This window comes from Camelina sativa, chromosome 20 (genome assembly GCF_030686135.1).
Source record: "Camelina sativa cultivar CO46 ecotype springtype chromosome 20, ASM3068613v1".
In the NCBI taxonomy this organism is placed as follows: domain Eukaryota; kingdom Viridiplantae; phylum Streptophyta; class Magnoliopsida; order Brassicales; family Brassicaceae; genus Camelina; species Camelina sativa.
Window position 1 is genome coordinate 3,721,504 of NC_141899.1, and position 20,290 is coordinate 3,741,793.

The window sequence follows — 20,290 nt, forward strand, 5'->3', positions numbered from 1 at the left end:
ATTATTATCCGATTTAACATTTCAAAACTAGGTTTATAAGGAGAAAGTACAGAAATAATAAACTTGTTTGGCAACCTTCTAAGGTGGTGAAGTTTTCTCCAAGAACATATAACAAAAGGTTATGATTTCATTTGGTAAACAAACAAAAGTTCTGCCATTAACATTTTTGCCACATCTTAATCTCTGTAATGCCGATCCAAAAATCCAATTATTCTACAGCTAACTTCATAATTTAATAATGCTGCAACCTTTTCAAAGGCCATTACAATTCAGCTCTACATTTTCTTCTAATTGACCTGTAAAATGGCAACTAAAAAAGAACATCTGATCTAGAGACTCTGTAGAACTGTTAGAGGTGGAGAGAGATCAGAGGAAGTGATGAGTAGGATACTCATGTTCATAACCATTATAGTCATAATAGAGCCTTTCCCCTTTCGATATATCGCGTGTAGCCACTAGAAGAACCCGACACTCCCCTTTTATGCTGTACCTCACGCATTTGCAGTTCTGCTTCTTCTTAGCAACCCTGCAACAACAATCAGTGATGTGATCATCATTCAATGGTATAGACTTTTGCGGGAAAGAACAAACAAGTTAAAATGTTTTGAAAATGTTGCTTACGGATTGTGATTGTTGATGCCATTAATGAAGCGAGATATGTTTCCATACTTGTCGGGACAGATAACAAGAGTTTTAGATGGATCTTCTGATAAAAGGAGAGTCATGATGCTGTCACAATCGTCTTTTTCTCGGTTTTGCAAGTAATCAACATCTCCTGTATATTCAGCTATGAATGTTAAGTCCTTAATAGGACCATCTGCTTCAACTGTGTAACTGTATAGACAGGAAAAAAAAGGACCATGTTTTATAACTCCACATTGTGATTTAAGGGAAGATTGATCGAATGAATCAAGAGAGAGATACCCTTCAAGCGGATCAAATACCACAACAAGAGGAGGGCATTCTCCTCTTCTGCACATAGCTTGACATTGTTCCAATGTCTCTAAATCTTCTTTTGACAGCACCTATGAAACATAAAAAACGAGAAATACAAATCAAGGAAGTTATTAAAATAAGAGAGTTAACGATAAAAGGGGCTGAAAGATTGTATTGTTCTTTACCTGCATCCCACCTTTCTCGAACTTGGATTGATTAGCAGACCGAGGAGCCATACCGGGAACATAATTTAAGCCGTCTATGTATTTGATACCTAATGCGGTTAATGCAGTAGCAAGTGTGCCCATTTGAGTAAGCCTCCGTTCAGGATCTTCTGATGGAACCAAAGGTAACAGTTTTCTCCTTCTCTTCTTCACTGTCAAAGAGCAAGATCGTCTCCGAGGCTTTCTAGTCTCTTCTTCAAAAACAATAAATGAAGCAATGCTTAATCTCAAACACTTGCTATTCTCGGTTAAATATGTAAGTTTCTCAACAATGCTCATTAACCAACCCCACATGAAGTGCAAGAGATTAATAATACTAATTTGTAGAAGTACATAACTAGCAAAAAATTTAGCTATTTTCATATTCATTAAACTGCTAATCAAGTAAAAACATCTCGTTAGATTCATCAAGTCAAGAACTTTATGATCATATCAAGAAACCTAAAAGCAACAAAAAACAAAAATCGTACCTTGACTCGATTCTGATTTGTCTGTTCGATCAGTTAGCTTCTCAATCCGAAAGAAGTGCAAGATCTTCTTCTGAGATAACCCTAAAACATTTCACCCGGACAATGCAAAAAAAAAATCCCAAATTTTTGAAAAAAAACAAAGAGAGCATTAGAAAAATTAGGAATTTGTTGAGCGAACACAAGAATTTAAAAAAAAAAAAAGGAAAAAGAAAAAAAAAAAAATCCCTACTTCTTACAGGTCGTTGGTCGGAACAATCGACACAAAGCCAAGGTCCAATGGGGACACGAACAACGATCGGTCTAAGGCATTTCATGTGGAACCCTTTATCGCATTTGTCGCAGAGAAGAAGCTCATCGTCTCCTTCCCCAGAACCACATTTCTCACAGGCAACATCGTTGTAGCTATCTTCGACTTCTTGTTCATCTTCTTCTTCTTCTTCTTCTTGTACAACCACACGGACAGATTTCGCCATTATCTCAGCCATTGATTTCATCTTCCTCGGTGGTGGAGATTCGGAAGAAGGGCGTCTCGCTGGAGCTTTCGTTCGTCGCCTCGATGATGAGCAAGGAGACGCCGTTGGGGAGGAAGCGTTCCACGTGGCCATGATGACTGGGATGGATGCTCGAAACGAAGAAGAGTCGCCGGAGGAGAACGGGGAGAAAACGATTTCGATTGGTTGGAGCTAACGTGCACCGCCGCGTGTGCGCACGAAAACTGATGTGCGCATCACCTGGAGTGTGATTTGGGACTCTTCTTTATCGGCTCTCTCTTTTTTTTGGTTTTTTTTTTAACCTTTGACAAATTCAAAATTACTGGTATGGCTTTTGGTACCTCTGCTGCTTCTCTTCTGTCTTAAATAAAGGTTAAAAACTTAATACATTGTATGAGACCAGATTTACTACCATTAAAATCCTTTTAATTGTTTGAAATTTTCTTTACTAAATCAGTAAATCTTACTTATTTATTTTATTAGGGATTGGTAACAAATTTAATAATAACTAATATACAAATGTTACTAATATATTTTCCAAGTTAAATACAAATTCATATAGGAAACAAATCTCTTTTAAATGAAAACAAATATATGTTGGTGCCTTCGTGGGCTAAGTTATCCAGCCCAATGCTGTCTTTGCAACACGACGGTGATTGCAACAAGTCCTTAAAGAACCAACCGATGGATATAGAATGCCTTAAGAACGAGGCGTCTCGGATCTTGACTTTGCATTACGATGCCTTTGATCAACAGATAATACGAAACTTAACTATATGGGACTTTGCTTCCCTACGTTGTTTTAACAAGCAACACATTTGTCAAGCTTACATTATGAACAAGGATTTGTATCGGAGATTTGTCTAGAGGGGAATTTGGCCTTCACGTGATGAAGAGTCTCTTCCTTTATACAGTTTGGTTTGTATACAACGATGCTTATGATTTTATGAGTCATAGTTTTCCATGTGCTCGAGGAATTTTACACATACAACATAGTTACATTGTTCATCCATCCATAATGGGCAGGACCTAAAGATTTTTTTCACCCAAACTTAAAGAGAACCACGATTCACATTGATAATCATGCTGTGCTCCTGCTCCCACGGTCAACCTTTTAGGATTCAACATGCCAAATCTTGTTTACCTCGATCGACTAGGCGGACCTTTTCGAAGTCGGCCTCAATCTTTTTTAATGCAAATTATTTACCTTTCTTATAAATTATAATACAATTAAATGTATCTACTTCATGTATCTTGTTCCATTCTTGCATGACATGACCGATTTGTTTGTGTTTCATTCATGAGCACTTTGTTTGTTTATTGCCGATGATGCGTCATTGCTTCGGTTATTGGCGTGATGAATAACTCTCATTAGCTAGAAACTTTGATCCTCAAAGTTTGTATATAATACATACATATATGAAAGTGGAAGTTTGTGCTAAGGTTGATGATGACAAGAAATTGCAAGTCAACAAAAACCTCTTTACTTTTCCTAAACCTTCCTCACAATGCCAAATCCACTTCTTATAATCTTTTAAATCCAGTTTATTTTGACTGCTTAATCAATCAAATTTTAGTATGTCTTGAATAAGGTATATTGAATGATTTATTATTTATATGATTTTTGGAAGTCAAAACATAAAAATCTGTTTAAGTATCAACAATGCAATTATTTAGCCCCACGTACTAAACACCACTTGCAAATCTTTTGCTCCTAACAAAAAAAAAAACAGAACAATTGCAAAACTAATTATGAAAGCCGAAGCTCGAGATTAGAATCAATTTAGTTTGCTTTGAGATATTAATCTCTTTGACTTTCCATTACTCTCTATTTGCGCAAGTGTCCATGGACAAAACTCAAAAAGTCTTCTTTTAATTATATATGTACATATGAAACAAATAATCAACAGATTTTGTACCAAAAAATAACAACCACATTAAATCAACATTTGAAAATATATAGATATACCATAAGCCAAATACTTAGACCCTCAGCATCTACAACTTTTACGAAATTAAATGTTAAACTAAAATGAGATTTAGTTTTTTCTTTTCAAAGCCACATAAAATTGTAAATTGTCATTAATTAACTTAATAATTAATGTTAGTTTAAAATAAATTAAACAAGCTCATTAATGGAATTGTACCAAACTCCATATTTTATGAGGTAAAATATAAGAAATAAAAGCACAAACTTTTAACGAACAATTCAAAAATAAAATCTCTTGCGATTTTGAACCATAATGTTGAAATATACTTTATTATGAGATTAATGTCATGTCGATAATGTGTTCATAATCGTATTAGAGCTTTTCATATTAATATGTAGATTGGTGCATCAATTGGTCTATGTAACTAGTAATCCGTTAATATTTTTGAAAATAACATATTTGTATTTTGGATACTTGTTCGGTCGGAAGACCATAAGAATAATCAGACGTCTCTGATCTCTTACTTGAGAGGTAAGTCTTGATAATATAAATATTATTTTTAAGTCCTATTATTTTAGAAAATGAAATAAATAAAATAAGATTATTAAGTCAAATTATTAAGGATCATGAAATCGGAAAACAATATAAACTGACAACTTATACCATTTAAAACATAAAACATCTTGAATTGTCTGTTTGTCACAGCAAATCTTATGAAATTGATTCTCATTCCGGTACAATTCACCTTTCAAAAACTATTCTTTCGTGTAAGTTGAATATATTTTTCTACCAACAAATAATCCCTAAAGAAATTTATATGGGAAAAAAAAAAAAAAATCAATCAAAACGGCATAATATGTGTCGTTTTGGTTTCGTATACCGAAAGACAAGATCTGGAATTCACCTTAAACACCTTAAGAAGATCCGTAAGCATACGCCTAACGGTAAGTGAGCAATTGCTCTGTAAAAGTAACAGTATCTTAGTAACGCCGTTAGTTATAATAACGGAATCTTGCGCCTTCGTTTCCTTAAAAAGATAACAGACGCTCCACAAAACCGTGACGGCGTGATCAGTCGCCGCCGTCGACACTTTCATCAGCCTCTTCACCACCGTCTCCACACACACACCATCACAAATCTCCGATCGACCTTCTTTACATGACGAAACAGATTCGAGAAGCTTTAAGCATCTCTCCGTCGCTAAAACGCTCGTCGTCGGATCCGTTAACAAACTCGTGAGCTTCGTGACTAGCTTCTTCTCTCCGATTAACGCGAGTTTCACGCGTTTTGAAGACGCGATCGCGATTAATAACGATAAGCTCGCTTCGGTTAAGGTTGGATCGGAGGTTGATGAGCTTATCGAGTTCATAACCTCGGTGATGATTTCGTCTCTCTCGGCGATTAAGAGCTTTGACTCGGCGTCGACGGCGATAAACTCAAGCACGGCGGAGCATTCGATCTTTAGTTTTGGATCCGCGTTTTTAATTAATAGAGATAAAGACGTCAAGAAATCTCCACCGTTGGTTAAGATCAGATTCGATAACCGTCTCCGGTCGAAGATTTTACGACGGATCATGCTCAGAATCTTCACCGCCTCTCCGACGAGGTGTAATTTGGAGTCGGAGAAGTTTGTGGAATCTAATTGGCTAATGAGATCCACAAGCATCTCAACGAAACCATCTTTTCCGGCGAGAAACTCTCTGTTCTCGTCAGAACCACTCGCGAATCGGAGGATCATTGACAACAACCCGTCGCGATCACTATCACCGACTCGATCGATTGCATCGTTAATTTCGTCTTTCGTCGGAGTATGGGATTCTGGTGAGTGAGAACCGTTATGACGGTGGTTGGAGTCGGACCAGAGATCGATGAGGCGGTGGAGAGTTAGGTTAGGTACGAAGTCTTTGTTTTGAAGAATCTGCATCGTGGCGGGACAAGTGTTGTTGCCACCATCGAGCCAACGCTGGATACTAACTCGGTCGTAAGTAACCCCGGTGGATAGACTCACCGGAGAATTCATAAGGTCGAGTGAGATTGGACATTGGAAGAAACAAGGAACGGTGGTGATGTAAAGATCATCGCTCCTCATGTTTTTTTTTGTTTTTGGCTTGCTCCGACGAAAGTGTTTATATGAGAGTTTCAGAGAGAATAAAGAACAAATCTTTTGAGTTTGAGACAGAGAGAGTCGTGAGTTCGTGTGGCCGTGTGGGTGTGGTTTTAAGAAGATGAGATATGAGATTGAGTCAAACTATTGCTGACGTCATAATTCACTTTTTGAACTACTACTTGATATTACTATTTTATTTTTATCACATTTTTGTTTTTACAATCCACAAATTTTGTTGTGCAACTGCATTGTTATGTTTTAAAAAGAAATATAATAAACTTTTTACAACTTTGGAATATTATTTTCAGTGTTTTTGGAATTGTAAAGATATCCACCAAGTTCAGAAGATATATTCCTGAATCAAAAAATAAAAATACTTTTGTGACATCTTTATAAGTTTTTATTTGAAAAGAAATGTAAGAAAAGCCATGAAATAAATACTCTTCCGTGTTTCCTTGTTACGCTTTTGGTCAAAGAGTTGAGTCTGAGGTTCTCTGTTCTGTCTTTCGGCGGGCGTAGTAAGACTTGAATTTGTATTGGTGGGGTTACATCTCAGCCGTTGATAATAGTAACCAAAAACGGTGTAGATTTGCTTAAATGCTTCCCACCCAAAATATATCACGTAAGTATCCATCCACTTGCCCCTTTTTAAAATTGCACCGCCTGAGGAAACTCGGGAACCTTTTGATTTCTTCAGATCTGTGTGTTTCCTTCGTCAATAAAATACTCGTATTATTTGTTGTCTCTTAAAGAATTGTTGTTGTATTCATCATGTCTTTTGTAAGTTAAAATTTATAAAAGAAATGGAATTTTAAGGAGTTGAACTATTGACCGGACAGATTCTATGGACTTTTAAGCAACTTTTGTTGCTTCCTTTTCCTTTTTCAAAGTCCACTTAAAAATAAAGTCTTTATCGATTACCTCAGAAGTTAGAGAGCCAAGATGAATATGACATTCCAAGTTCGTATTGTCTAGTAGTATTATGTGGACAAAACTAGAAACAAATGATGTTGGCCATACATAAAATCACTTCACGATATGAAAGATGTAGTTCCATTTTACTACGAGCTTCCATAGTTACCTTATATGGGCCTCTTCAACAACAACCTTCCGTTCGTACAAATACATATTCAATGTAATAATTTTGCCAATAGCCGGCCCATTAAATTTACGTTTTTGGTGTTCAAATATGCCATAATAATCAGATTTTTAAAAATATATAAACAATCTAGAACACAACAGTTGTTATATTTTTAACCTGGATCGTATATGTACTGCATGAACAATGAAATAGTTTTTTCTTTAATGAAGAATTACACTTGTGATTTTTTTGTCGAAGGTCAGTTGTATTGCAAAATTCTCTTTTAACCACCTTTCGGTTTAATTATAAAAGGACTTCAATGAGAACATATGCAACAATGATCGGTAAATTGCACGAACGTTGCTTCGGTTTGTAATAGTCGATGCCAACAGTGTTGTTGATACAGTAACAATTAGGATTTTAGGAACTAAGACCAGCTTTATTTGTAAATTAGCCTCGACGTCCACAACATAAATAATATTCTCTTTATTTGTATGATTTATTAAAAATGGATTAAAGAACAAATAACTATCCCTTATTAAATGATATTCTCTTTATTTGTATGATTTATTAAATGATAGTCTCCATTATGATATTTTTCGCCCACTAATTTCGAATCGTAAAATCATATCGAGAACCAATAATTGAATATATGTACCTGCAAGTAATAAGTGTACTGCTTAAACCAGTTCCAACTTCCAATATCCAATATGGAAATTTTGAGCCACCTCCCTTACCATGGAGTTGTGTACATATCTCACACGGCAAAGTGCCATCAAAATCAAAGAAGCAGCGAGTGAAATTAAAAGAACATAATTTTACTAATATCAATTCCCAAATCAGAAATCCCTAATCTTGCTAAACATCAAATCCCAATTCCCGATTTGGCGAACCAGACAACATTAACTAAGAACACGACAGAAAAAAGGAACTACAAGTCTACAACAAACCCAACAGTGGTTAAAGTATCGCTTCCTAGATTCAATCTTCAAGATAAGCATATTCATCATCATCAAGTAAGTTGTATGATTTATTTTGATTGGAATAATCCATTTAGTAATAAAGAGAGAATTAATAAACTAAAGAGTAGTTACTTATTTTTATATGTTGCTAATAATTGTTTATATTTAATTTCCTTTTTCGTTTGTAAACAAGAAAACAAAAAAAGAGAAGTTCTAGTATCCCACATCGGATACTTTTTAATATGTGATGAGACAATATCTTCTATAAATACCAAATTAGTTTGCCTATTTCTAATATAACTGGTTCAATATATTAAGCTTTAAAATCAGGTAATTAATTGAGTTTATTTTTATCAAGTTAATTTATTTTAAAATTTTAGTTACCATGAATATATTAAAAATGATTAAAAATTATAAATAATAAATATATTACTCAGACAAAATTATTTTTCATATTATTATTATAATATTGAATTTAACATTAATTTTTAAATGATAGAAATATTTTACATTAGTTTTGAGAAATGATTCAAATATTTTATATCAATTTAGTAAAAATGGTGTAAATCTTATATCATTTTTTTGTCATTGATGTAAACAAACATCAATTTTATTAATTGAACCAAATATTTATCTCAATCGATATAAATTATTTACATCAACAAAATGTAAATCATTTATTAAAGTGATGTAAATTATTTTTACATTATTTAAACATGATATAAATATATAAAATAAATAATGTAAATCAATCTTTTTTTGAGTGTAAATGGCCTATAAATCCTATAACGGAAAGGTACTAACATTAGTATAAGAAAAAATAACATGATTTTCGTAACCCTAAAAGTAGACGTTTAGCCGATGAAGTCTCATACTATCATAATATATAGTCAAACCATAATAAACATTGACAATAGTACGTGGGAATCGTACAATGATAATATTTTCTCTATACTTGTTTAATACCTTAATTATAGTATTTACTATGAAAATTTAAAAGGATAGAATACACTATAATATAGTCAATTTGATATGAAATTATTATTATTATTATTTTGTCGTCAAGCTATATGAATAGAATTTTTTGACATAACATGAAATGAAAAGGCTCTACCTTGACCCACCACTAATTATTTTTCTTTCATATTCTTCTCTTTGTCCCCTCTTTCTAAATCACTAGAAGATGAATTGACCCCTTATAGAAAAAAATGAAAATTTATTTGTATAAGAAATTAGAAATCTTGATAATTAGTTACATGTAATCTTAGTGAGATATATGCTAAAATCTTTATTGTGTTGTAGTATAGTATAAGTTCAATCGACATACAATACATATTATTTCAAAACAAAATTAGATATATAAGGAAAATGTGATACTTACATGTGAACTATAATTTAAGACAGCTATAAAGGAGTCTTCCTCCATATTTTCTGTCTCGTGGGTCATATAAAGAGGGAGCTATAAAGAGACGTCATTGTTTTGCACCACAACATTTTTTTACTCTTTCCCTGAGATAACTTGTTCACATATATTTAGCTTTTTTTTTCCCTTTTTTTTGGGCAAACATTCACATATGTTTAGCTCTAATTCAAATGTAGGTACTTTTGTGGTAAAAAAGTAAGAACGTCTGTGTTTCCAAAAGAGGTAATTCGGAGGTGTCCGATTCAAACGTTGCTCGAGGAGAAATAAAATACTCTTCATCTTTCGTAAAAGAAAAAATCGGAACCAATCACACGGCTTCATAGAACATATAACATTAAATTTTTCCGTGACAACATCCCTAAACATATGCAACGACGTAAAATCCATAGTTGGATACTTGGATTAATTAGGTACAGTGGTTTCCTTAACAAAAAAAACATATGAATAAGACCATAAATAAGTAATAAATAAATAAAAACACGATGAGAACCACAAGTCAACATCTTTCCAATCACAATCGCTCTCTCTTGATGTGCCCATATTTCTTGCTGTCAGCAATTCACAACCTTCTCTTTTTCATTCCATCAAACCCATCAACAAAATCTACCCTTTTAAATATTATATACTTCCACCCAAAACTCCCTCAAAACATAATTCATTTCCCTCCCTCACCTCTCTTTTTTTTCCTCTCCAATCTTTCACCAATGTCTTCTCGATACTGCAGATCAAGAACATATCATCAACTCAGAAGAACAATCCCTATTCTTGTTCTTCTTCTTGTCCTTTTGAGTTGCTGCAATGGAGCAAGAACCACGAACGTGTTCAACACGAGCTCGCCACCCAAACAAAAGGATGACGTCGTTTCGCCACCTCATCAAGCTCATCGTCAAGTACAAGATCACAAAAGTATGCAGTTCTTGGGGTCCTTGCCACGTCAGTTTCCGGTTCCAGCTTCTGGTCCTTCCAGAAAACATAACGAGATCGGTTTGAGTAGTACTACGACGACTCGGTCCTCTCCTTGAAGTTCAAAGGTTTGGTTCATGAATCATGATTCTTTTTTACTTTTGTAAGTTTTTGTGGTTTAAATATTTGCCCTTTATGATTTTGGTTTAGACTGATGTAAATAGATTTCAGTTTCATTTATTTATGGGCAATGCTGTGGATAGATCAGCTTTTTTTTTTAATATCGGAACTTGTTAGATCCATTGAAATGTATTGCACGTACGTATAAGTGTAAAAAGCGAGGAGAGAAAGCTCCTTTTATAATCAAACAATTATTATTAATTCCTTTTGATTTTCCCAGTAAGGAAAGTTCGATGGTATCTAAATTTTATATACGACATGTTTATCATATTCTAATCGTGGATTTATCATACCGGGGATAATTATTAAGATACTTTATACAAGTCGCCGATCCGTTTGGTATAAAATTTATTCACTTTTCTTCTTATGATCATGAGTTATAGAAATAACAAACGGAAGCTATAAGACTGGCATTTGAGTTGATGTTTTTAATAAGAAAAAATATCACAAGTATGAGTATATTAAAATATGATATCTTGAAATATAAAATTTCCCATAATATAATGGACTTTAATTTGACTAATACATATATTGTGTGTTCGTGCGTAAAAGAATTGTCAGTTCTCAAAAATACGAAGCAATGAAAGGTATATATATGTTCTTAGCTAAAACGTGTGATTAAGATTGGACGTTTATACATAATTGATTACTTTTGGATGTATCTTTTTGTTTAATTTCCGTCAATAATGTCACTGAGTAGTCAGTCGTTGCGAATACGATTGACCAACGGCTGCAGATAATTGGAGGATTTGATGTGATCTCTCCTACGAGTTTCAGAAGTTCATTGAACGTTTCTTTGGGGTTAGTGAACTAGAGTCATTAATAGTACATTTATTAAAAAAAATATCATTGATATCCCCTTGATTCTCATTCAAACTTTGAATAACTTTATCGGGATTGCATGTGATGAAATATACTTTACATGAACAATAGGGTCCCTTGACTCTCTTGTCTCGATTACAACTTTAGTTTACGTCATTTAAAATATAATCAGGCATGAGCAATAGATAAGCTAGTTAGAACAAGGACATCCCATAAACGGTAAAAGATATATCGTCTGTCAATAGAACCTAAAATTTCCCAAAATGAGCTGTATGGTGTATTCCATATGTGTAAACTCACGTATGCATAATCTATAACGTATCTGACTATTCACGTATAAGTAGTTCTACGTACTAACAGCAACAGTTTTTGTTTTGTTTTGTTTTCGTTTGAATTGTTAATCAACTTATTAAACAAACATCTTAATTTATTGATCAGCCACTGATAAGCCGAATTGAAAGTACTTCCACATCTATTTAAATTCTTAAAAGATTTCAGACACGTCGTGTGACACCGGTTTTTAATAACAACAACTTACTACTATTATTCAATTTTTGACGTCTTGTTACAATAATTTTAGATTCTGAAGATTTGGTCACCGCTGCAATGCTTTAATTTGTAATAGTAATCATGCATGCGTGTGAGATTGAATAAATTAATAATAAGCCAAAGTGGCTGAAAACGTTGTGACAAAATGCTAGAGTGTATTATAAGGATTTATATAGGATGGATACATTTATATGCGGGCATGTGATATGTCCAAATGCGTACGTGTGCACTTGTGTCCACGCGCACGTACACGTGCGGTGTACCCCGCATTGATAGGGCGAGTCTCGATTATTTCCATTCACATATATCTTTCGTTAGTTGACCGTATGTATCCAAAATTCCAAATGCACGCGACGTACATGTTCGCACGAAATACTCAAATATTTTGTTTAATGATATAACATTATTGATCATATGATATTTATTTATACCGATTTGAACTATATATCAAGTATAGTGAATTCTCATGTTTGATAACATGCACTTCTTCGGGGTCTGGTTTTTATTTGATTTATAACTTATGTGGTCAAGTAGAACACAACATTGAATAGGATATGATAAAAGACTATTCAAATTGCTTTTTTAAAGCTTATGATTCGAACTTTGATCATGCATACGAAAAGATTTGTACATATCCTGACGGGTTATACCATTAAAACTCTGTCAAATGTGAAGTGACAACCTCCACGAATGAAGAACATAACTATAAATCACCTTTAAACACACAAACACAACAAACGGTACAGCGATCACATAAACACGCGTGTTTCAAAATTATTTGCAGACTCAACACATATTCTCTAAAAGAGTCCACACCCTCCATAAGAAGAAGGCGAAGAATGAAGCTGTGTCATCAATTTATGGAGTCTTTATGAAAACTGCCCAGGCCCAGTACTTTGAACGAGTACCAGTAGACAACAAACATTTGGTAAATTGTTATGATTTGGTATAAAGTTTATAAATCTCAAACCAGACCAAACCGATATAATTTGTAAACATAATTTGATCATTGGGTCTTAAAATTCCTAACTGGGCCGAAATTGGTACATCTTTAAGGCCAACCATGTATTAATGATCTTCTTATAGTCCATTATATTTTGGCCTGTTTAAACTCCAATGGCCAACAATGGGAAAATTGGAAATCGAGTCATCTTGGAATTTCACAATCAAAAAAGAAAATTCTGATAGGCAAAACATGTTTGTGTGTATACGGTAGGAAAGACAATTCAAAATTTGGCAATCAATGTAAAGTGGAAATGGTGGCTCAACATATCTTTCCTTGGAATACAACTTACAAATGATGATGACTGATTTGGCTTCCCTTTGAATTTACCTTTTACCACTCACTCTCTCTTTTTTCTGGTGATGTTATTTGACAAAAAAAAAATTCAAGAAAATAAATGAGAATGACAAATTTTATAATAAGTAGCCATATAACAAATTTGATTATTTAAGTTGCCAACCAAGCTAGACCACTTTCCAACTTTGTAAGAGAACTTGGCACATGCTTTCCAACATGGGATATGAAACTTTATTTCAAAAAAGATTAAATTTTTAAAGCTTTTTAATCATTCCAAAAGGTGATTAATATTTGAATTATTGCAAGTAAGTTGTTTTGGACATATACCAAATTAATCTATAGTATCAATCGACAGAAGAACATGTACCGTGAGACTCTTAATGTTATAAGATTCCTGGCCAGTTAATATAATATACTGATACCATGTTTCTTGATAAAAATATTACAATGTCCACATTTCATACTAGGGTCTCATATAGACTACGCTCAAAGGGGAAACTTATGAAGCCTTCTGACTAATACAACAATTCGGATATCTTTGTGCTAAAAACGACTATACAAAGTTGAAAGTTCTCTTCAGTTTTCTTAACCCGTCAAATGTTAAGTGTTTGAAGCTTGAAATCTGAAAGACGAAAATCATAATAAAAGAAACATAATACTAATAAATAGAGAAGATAAATTAAAAATTCAATAGAATTTCAAAAACGGTCACGGGAGAAACCACAAGGGTCCGTTTGTCTGCAATAGTCTTATTTTTTTTTTTTTTTTTTTCTACTATTTTTAGTTTTTTTTTTTTTTTGTTATTTCGAGAATAAAAGTTTGAACGCTGTCTGAACCACACAAGCCGAGCCGATACAACCTAAACCAAGCCTTAACTAAGCCGTGACTCGCGGGTTGATTCATTTGAACCGAATCATAAATCAACGGTTAAGATCAATCTTGAAACAATCTAACGGCGTCATAGAAGCGTCGGTGAGCTAAAAAAGAGTGTGAAAGCCAGGTCACCATAGCATTGTCTCTCCTAGATTTTTTAATTTTATTTATTTTTCTGCAAAAATAATAAAATAAAAAAGAAAGAGTGGAGAAAAAAAAGGGGAAAAATCCTAGAGCTATATATTAGCACATATACTCGTTTCACTTTCCCTTAAGTGTTAAGCTGCTGCCGCTATTGTGTGTTATCTCTCTCCTTCATTTCTCTCTCTTTCTCTCTCGCTGCTTCTCGAATCTTCTGTATCATCCTTCTTCTTCTTCTTCAAGGTGAGTCCTCCTAGATCCGCTCTCACTTGTTTCTCGCTACCGATTTTGCTAGATCTGTTAAGCATGCGTTGCGTTTTATGAGAAATAGTTTGTTCTTATCTTTTGCTTGTTGTTCTGTGATTCGATCGGTGCTTGTTGGATCGATCTGAGTTTTTTTCTTAGGTTTTATGTGTTAGATCTATGGAGTTTGAGGATTCATCTCGCTTGGTTCCGATCTGTTGTTGTTGTTGTTTAATTTTGTTTAAGCAGTGAAGTGGAACTTGTTTTTTTAAGTTCGAAATGATCTTCGTGCTTAGTTTGTATCGTCGATTGATCTGGTTTTAATCTTCGATCTGTCATGCGTTGATGTTTACTAGTGATTTTTCAAGTGTTTTCGCTTTGAGATCTGTGAATCTGTGAAGTTTTTAAACCCAGATTTTTCAGTTTTATCTGACTTAGCTAAGCTATATTGCCTGATGTGATCAATTCTTCAGTAAGTTAAGCTATGATTGAATTGTGGTAACTGCAGCTAATCGTCAAAACTAAGTTGTGATCTGATTCGTTGGGCATGTATTCAGTGATGGTTAATCACTGTCTTGTAGCATTTACTTGATGAGCTTTCTCAAATTGATTTTACTTTTTGCTATAGTGAGAGATGGCCGATGGTGAGGATATCCAGCCACTCGTCTGTGACAATGGAACTGGAATGGTGAAGGTGAGTATGACTGTTTACTTAGCTTCAGTAATGTTTCTGCGTCCTTTGTTGTACATTTTGTAGACCTCTGATCATGGTTTTTTATTTATATGCACAGGCTGGTTTTGCTGGAGATGATGCCCCGAGAGCAGTGTTCCCAAGTATTGTTGGTCGTCCCAGGCACACTGGTGTCATGGTTGGTATGGGTCAGAAAGATGCTTACGTTGGTGATGAGGCTCAGTCCAAGAGAGGTATTCTTACCTTGAAGTATCCGATTGAACATGGTATTGTAAGTAACTGGGACGATATGGAAAAGATCTGGCATCACACTTTCTACAACGAGCTCCGTGTTGCTCCTGAGGAGCACCCGGTTCTTCTCACAGAGGCACCTCTTAACCCTAAAGCTAACAGGGAGAAGATGACTCAGATCATGTTTGAGACATTCAATGTCCCTGCCATGTATGTTGCTATTCAGGCCGTTCTTTCTCTCTACGCCAGTGGTCGTACAACCGGTTAGTTCTCCAACTTAAAAAACATGCATCTGAGTAATGTTCTTTTCTTACTTGTTTGTACTTACAAATCGTTCTCTTTTTTTGCAATAGGTATTGTGCTCGACTCTGGTGATGGTGTGTCTCACACTGTGCCAATCTACGAGGGTTATGCTCTCCCTCATGCTATCCTCCGTCTCGATCTTGCTGGTCGGGATCTCACAGATTCTCTCATGAAGATCCTCACTGAGAGAGGTTACATGTTCACCACGACTGCAGAGCGGGAAATTGTCCGTGACATAAAGGAGAAGCTTGCTTACGTCGCTCTTGACTACGAGCAAGAGCTCGAGACAGCCAAGAGCAGCTCTTCAGTGGAGAAGAACTACGAGCTACCTGATGGACAAGTCATCACCATTGGAGCTGAAAGATTCCGTTGTCCTGAGGTTCTATTCCAGCCATCGCTCATCGGAATGGAAGCTCCTGGAATCCACGAAACAACTTACAACTCCATCATGAAGTGTGATGTCGATATCAGGAAGGATCTCTATGGAAACATCGTTCTCAGTGGTGGTTCCACTATGTTCCCAGGTATCGCTGACCGTATGAGCAAAGAGATTACCGCACTTGCACCTAGCAGCATGAAGATCAAGGTTGTTGCACCACCCGAGAGAAAATACAGTGTCTGGATCGGAGGATCAATCCTTGCATCCCTCAGCACTTTCCAACAGGTAAAAAAACAAAACCGATTTTGCTTCTTTTTCAAAATTGTGAGAGTAAAAATGTTGACATTTTGTTTTGCTTCTCTGTGTGTGTGTGTGTGAATCAGATGTGGATTTCAAAGGGAGAGTACGACGAGTCGGGTCCATCAATTGTTCACAGGAAATGCTTCTAAGTTGTCTCCTCTCTCTTCTCTTCTCTTTCTCTCTCTGGTTCGTGGTGGTGAGTTTGTTACAAATCTATTTTCCCTAGTTGAGATGGGGAACTGAACTATCTGTTGTTATGTGGTTGTCCTTTTTTTTTTTTTTTTTTCATTCTCTTTAGAACCTTTTGAATGTCTCAAGAAGTCTGTGTACTTTTAGTCTTATATCTCTGTTTTTTTTTCTATTCTATTTTTCTTTAGGATGCTTGTGATGATTCTGGTTTTTTTGTCCTTTAAGCAAAAAAAAAAATATCATATTATATTTGGGTCCTTGGGTTCATTATTTGGAGCTTTTTCACCATAAATATTGTGTACGAGACAGGTTTTTCCACATAGCAGGTTGCATTGCAGTTCTTATGTAATGCTGAGCCTATACTTAGAAGGCTTATGTTTGATTCAGCAAGAATTGTGTGTTTAGGCCAATTGATGGGATAGAAGTAAAAATTAGAAAAGAATTTGACCTATAAGGAAACAAGATTTGATTCACTAGTTGGAAAACAAATGACCTAAGAATAGTGGGTCTGTTGGTTAAAAAAAGGATTCATTCCCTCGTTACAACTCGACTCAAAACCATTTTTGAAAGATTACAAATGGATTGAATGTGAAATAATCCATCTAAACTGCTTATTTCAACACCAAATGTTCCGTTTTGGAGAGTAGCAAACATTTCCACGTTTTAATCCTTTTAGGTGGACATGTATATATTATTGGTTAAGCCTTTGGAAGTTTTTGGAAATTCGTTTCTTTCAGATCACAAAATGTCTAAAACATCACAATCTGTTTACCTTCCTAGCTAGTTAAAATTTTGTCCCCACAATTGGAAAGACGTGAGATGGTCGGTCCAGCCAAATCACCCCGAATACTTTATCGATACTTTTGAAAAAAATGATCCAATTGGACAACTCACATACACACAGAAAATGCGTAGTTGCCGACTTTATCTTGCCTAAAACCAAAACTTTATTGTATTCATTTTTCAATTGTCTAATGAATCTTTCAAAGAATCTAATTTCTTCTTTGTCGATGAGCTTTCGGTCTAAAACAAAAGGCTGATAGTAGATTATTCAATATCCAAAGAGATGGTAGCTAAACATAAGAAATATTTGACTAACCTAACTTAATTGTTCCGGGACCTCCATTTTATATGTAGATTTTTGAGGCCCCAGAAATTGTTGTCTTTGTTTTAGTAGTGTTTGAATCATTCAATGAACATTGTGTAGTAGGGAACATTCAGTGATTCAATTTATATGTAATGGTCTAGTTCCTAAAAGTAGGAGAGTTCAATATGAGTGAAAAATAATTTCTCTCTTTTTTTTCGTCTGAGGGCCGTGTATATAGGCCCATAACAATATCAAGTAATATTGTACGTGAAAGCAATTTGTATGATCTCCTAGGCCTAAAAGAAAGGACCATTTCCTTTGTTCAACACTACCATCCATAAGTTAGTGTTAGTAGTACATAGCCAAATTATAGGACCGACCATTTCCTTTCCTCTGTTCACTTAGTGAAGAAATTCCATTAGTTACCATTGTCTTAATTCTTCTCCAATAATGTAAAATTTGTAACAGTTAAAAACAAGTTATTTTACAAATCAAACTCGAGATTGTCTCAAACATAAACATACATGAATAAACAATTCTCTAAAATCCATTTGTCAACTGTTTTATTTTTATCTTTCGTTTTTTCGTTTGTAAGATGCCAACATGTAAATTGTTGTAAGAAGTAGAGCATTAAGACTTTTAGGAGTAAACAGAAATGAGAGCAAGCTAATAGTAAGTTATAGAGTATTACTGAACAATCAATGATGCCAATAATGAATAAACTGTTACAAATATGCCCAAGACAAAACAAAAAAAAGAAAAGAACTAATCTAGATTTGTGTGTTAAAAACAAAATCCCACCAAGAAAAAAAAAAAAAAAAGCCAAAGCAAAGAAATACTGATGGGTATCGAGAACAAAAGATTTAACCAAATCAAAGAAAAGGTTGAAAATTTTCTTGAGGAACAAGCAACTTCTTCTTATGGAAACGAGAGGTTGAAAAACATATTCAAAAGTTTACTCTGTTCTCTCCAAAACAAATACATTTCCTTTCCCATCTCTCCCTACTTGTAAATCTCCATCTAAATATCTACAAACATTCTCGAATCAAGGAATCCATAATCAAATAAAACGACACTGGATTTTAATTGTTTAAAAAAAAGGATACGAAATTTCGAACAGTCCCTCAGGGTTGAAGATTCCCAAAAGAAGATCCATGTTCTTCCTAAAAATGTTCATCAACTGATTCCAACAAACCACAACAAATCAAGAAACTTCCCATTAATAGAAATTTCATTATGCCGAAGTAGTAAAAAAAACACACACAAGTACCTGGTCCGGCTTGATCGTTGAGCTTTCATAAGTTATCTCAACACTCTACAACAAACAACCAAACGCAATTCCCATCAAAAACGCGATTTTTTTTTTTCGAAAGAATCTTAAACCAAAAACGCCAAAACTATTAAATGTACCGTTTTGGATGAGATCTTGAAAGAAGCGACGATTCTAAACTCGCCGTCGAGTAGATTCAATCCCCGGACATCAAATTTCAACACATGGACCGTTTTGCCCTTCGTTTATCCAAAAAAAAAAACAAATTCAGATGATTACACTTAGGAAAAAACGACATAAACTAAAAATACTAAGTACCTGAGCAATGTCGATCTGTTGAAGAAGATCACCGAGAGAGACGAAATCACGAAGACCCAATTTGGTTCTTTTAGAACCCAACACAGTGATTGTACTGTAAATGAGTCTCCAACAACCTCCGATCTTGTCTAACTCTCCTGTCGGCTCCGGCGTCGGATTCCTACATTCAAGAAGCTTCACCAACCCTTCGACCTCTGCTTTTTTATCCGATTTAACTCCGAATATACCTCTGTTTATCCCTTTAAGTGCTTCGTATAGCTCTTCTTTTATCTGAGAAACTGTTCTTATTTCTTCTTCTTCTTGTTCATTAGTGGAGGAACAAGAGCTGCTCTGTTCTGTGACTTTTCCGATGAACATGGGTCTGTGACGATTTGGGTTGTCACTAAAACTCAGCGTTTTGCCATTGTGATTGGTGAAAGAAACTAGCACCTTTGAGTTTGGTGTTCTTGTTGAGATTGCTCGTCTTGAGGCTGTTATTGATGTTGGTGGCTGGATAAGCTTACTCGACATTGCCAAGTTGTCACACCAGAATCTCTCTCGTGAGCTTAGGAAGATGGTATTAAGATGATTGTTGTACAATGGTTTTGTGGGGAGGAGAATGGACTGTTTTTTTTTATTATCTTCATCTTTTTAGTAATCCTATCACCACCATACAACTATGCCATTACCAAATATAAAATTTAACCAAATCTCATTTATATATAAAAAAAAAACAATTGTTTAAATTATCATATTTTATTTATTTATTTACAATTTGTAATTATAATTTACAATTTTTTCTTCAGTAGTTTGGAGCTATGTTTTCACTTGTTGGACAAGATTAGGCTAAATTAGGTTGTTTTTTTTAATTCAGGAGCTTTTGCTTTTATTTTGTTGTACAAGATTA

The 20,290-nt window shown here is 34.6% G+C and overlaps 5 protein-coding genes across 8 annotated transcripts; 2 read left to right on the forward strand and 3 right to left on the reverse strand.

Moving 5' to 3' along the window:
* Positions 1 to 109: 109 nt before the first annotated feature.
* Positions 110 to 2,472, reverse strand: LOC104769169 (histone-lysine N-methyltransferase ATXR5-like). Of its 4 annotated transcripts, none has more exons than XM_010493318.3 (6): positions 1,860 to 2,472; positions 1,631 to 1,711; positions 1,122 to 1,354; positions 925 to 1,025; positions 622 to 834; positions 110 to 526 (listed from the first exon to the last, which is right to left on the reverse strand). In XM_010493318.3, exons 1-6 carry the CDS (start codon positions 2,233 to 2,235, stop codon positions 367 to 369), a joined length of 1,164 nt encoding a protein of 387 aa, XP_010491620.1. In that variant the 5' UTR covers positions 2,236 to 2,472; the 3' UTR covers positions 110 to 366. The 4 variants fall into 4 exon arrangements, with proteins under 4 accessions (XP_010491620.1, XP_010491621.1, XP_087361385.1 ...); XM_010493319.3 differs by having other exon boundaries at positions 1,122 to 1,351; positions 1,860 to 2,460; XM_087505259.1 differs by having other exon boundaries at positions 1,867 to 2,362.
* A 2,221-nt stretch (positions 2,473 to 4,693) lies between these two features.
* On the reverse strand, positions 4,694 to 6,468 carry LOC104769170 (U-box domain-containing protein 28). The gene has a single exon (XM_010493320.3). It carries the CDS (start codon positions 6,139 to 6,141, stop codon positions 4,894 to 4,896), a length of 1,248 nt encoding a protein of 415 aa, XP_010491622.1. The 5' UTR covers positions 6,142 to 6,468; the 3' UTR covers positions 4,694 to 4,893.
* Positions 6,469 to 10,213: 3,745 nt separating this feature from the next.
* Positions 10,214 to 10,927, forward strand: LOC104769171 (protein IDA-LIKE 3-like). The gene has a single exon (XM_010493321.2). The coding sequence runs from the start codon at positions 10,330 to 10,332 to the stop codon at positions 10,645 to 10,647; it is 318 nt and encodes a 105-aa protein (XP_010491623.1). The 5' UTR covers positions 10,214 to 10,329; the 3' UTR covers positions 10,648 to 10,927.
* A 3,398-nt stretch (positions 10,928 to 14,325) lies between these two features.
* Positions 14,326 to 16,986, forward strand: LOC104769172 (actin-7). The gene is made up of 5 exons (XM_010493322.3): positions 14,326 to 14,636; positions 15,265 to 15,330; positions 15,428 to 15,821; positions 15,912 to 16,525; positions 16,624 to 16,986. Exons 2-5 carry the CDS (start codon positions 15,271 to 15,273, stop codon positions 16,687 to 16,689), a joined length of 1,134 nt encoding a protein of 377 aa, XP_010491624.1. The 5' UTR covers positions 14,326 to 14,636; positions 15,265 to 15,270; the 3' UTR covers positions 16,690 to 16,986.
* Positions 16,987 to 18,462: 1,476 nt separating this feature from the next.
* On the reverse strand, positions 18,463 to 20,077 carry LOC104769173 (fibrillin-5, chloroplastic). Its single transcript, XM_010493323.3, has 5 exons — positions 19,405 to 20,077; positions 19,227 to 19,325; positions 19,087 to 19,131; positions 18,923 to 18,996; positions 18,463 to 18,844 (listed from the first exon to the last, which is right to left on the reverse strand). Exons 1-5 carry the CDS (start codon positions 19,912 to 19,914, stop codon positions 18,772 to 18,774), a joined length of 801 nt encoding a protein of 266 aa, XP_010491625.1. The 5' UTR covers positions 19,915 to 20,077; the 3' UTR covers positions 18,463 to 18,771.
* Between the last annotated feature and the right edge of the window lie 213 nt (positions 20,078 to 20,290).

Excerpts from the sequence above, each read along its gene's own strand:
- LOC104769169 (XM_010493318.3), bottom strand. The coding sequence starts at position 2,235 with ATGGCCACGTGGAACGCTTCCTCCCCAACGGCGTCTCCTTGCTCATCA. Across the intron at positions 1,712-1,859 it reads CGACCAACGACCTGTAAGAA|GGTTATCTCAGAAGAAGATC; the intron begins GTAGGGATTTTT and ends GAAATGTTTTAG. Across the intron at positions 527-621 it reads GGCATCAACAATCACAATCC|GGTTGCTAAGAAGAAGCAGA; the intron begins GTAAGCAACATT and ends TTGTTGTTGCAG.
- LOC104769172 (XM_010493322.3), top strand. The coding sequence starts at position 15,271 with ATGGCCGATGGTGAGGATATCCAGCCACTCGTCTGTGACAATGGAACT. Across the intron at positions 15,822-15,911 it reads CGCCAGTGGTCGTACAACCG|GTATTGTGCTCGACTCTGGT; the intron begins GTTAGTTCTCCA and ends TTTTTGCAATAG. Across the intron at positions 16,526-16,623 it reads CCCTCAGCACTTTCCAACAG|ATGTGGATTTCAAAGGGAGA; the intron begins GTAAAAAAACAA and ends TGTGTGAATCAG.
- LOC104769170 (XM_010493320.3), bottom strand. The coding sequence starts at position 6,141 with ATGAGGAGCGATGATCTTTACATCACCACCGTTCCTTGTTTCTTCCAA.
- LOC104769171 (XM_010493321.2), top strand. The coding sequence starts at position 10,330 with ATGTCTTCTCGATACTGCAGATCAAGAACATATCATCAACTCAGAAGA.
- LOC104769173 (XM_010493323.3), bottom strand. The coding sequence starts at position 19,914 with ATGTCGAGTAAGCTTATCCAGCCACCAACATCAATAACAGCCTCAAGA. Across the intron at positions 19,326-19,404 it reads AACAGATCGACATTGCTCAG|GGCAAAACGGTCCATGTGTT; the intron begins GTACTTAGTATT and ends GGATAAACGAAG. Across the intron at positions 19,132-19,226 it reads TCAAGATCTCATCCAAAACG|AGTGTTGAGATAACTTATGA; the intron begins GTACATTTAATA and ends TGTTTGTTGTAG.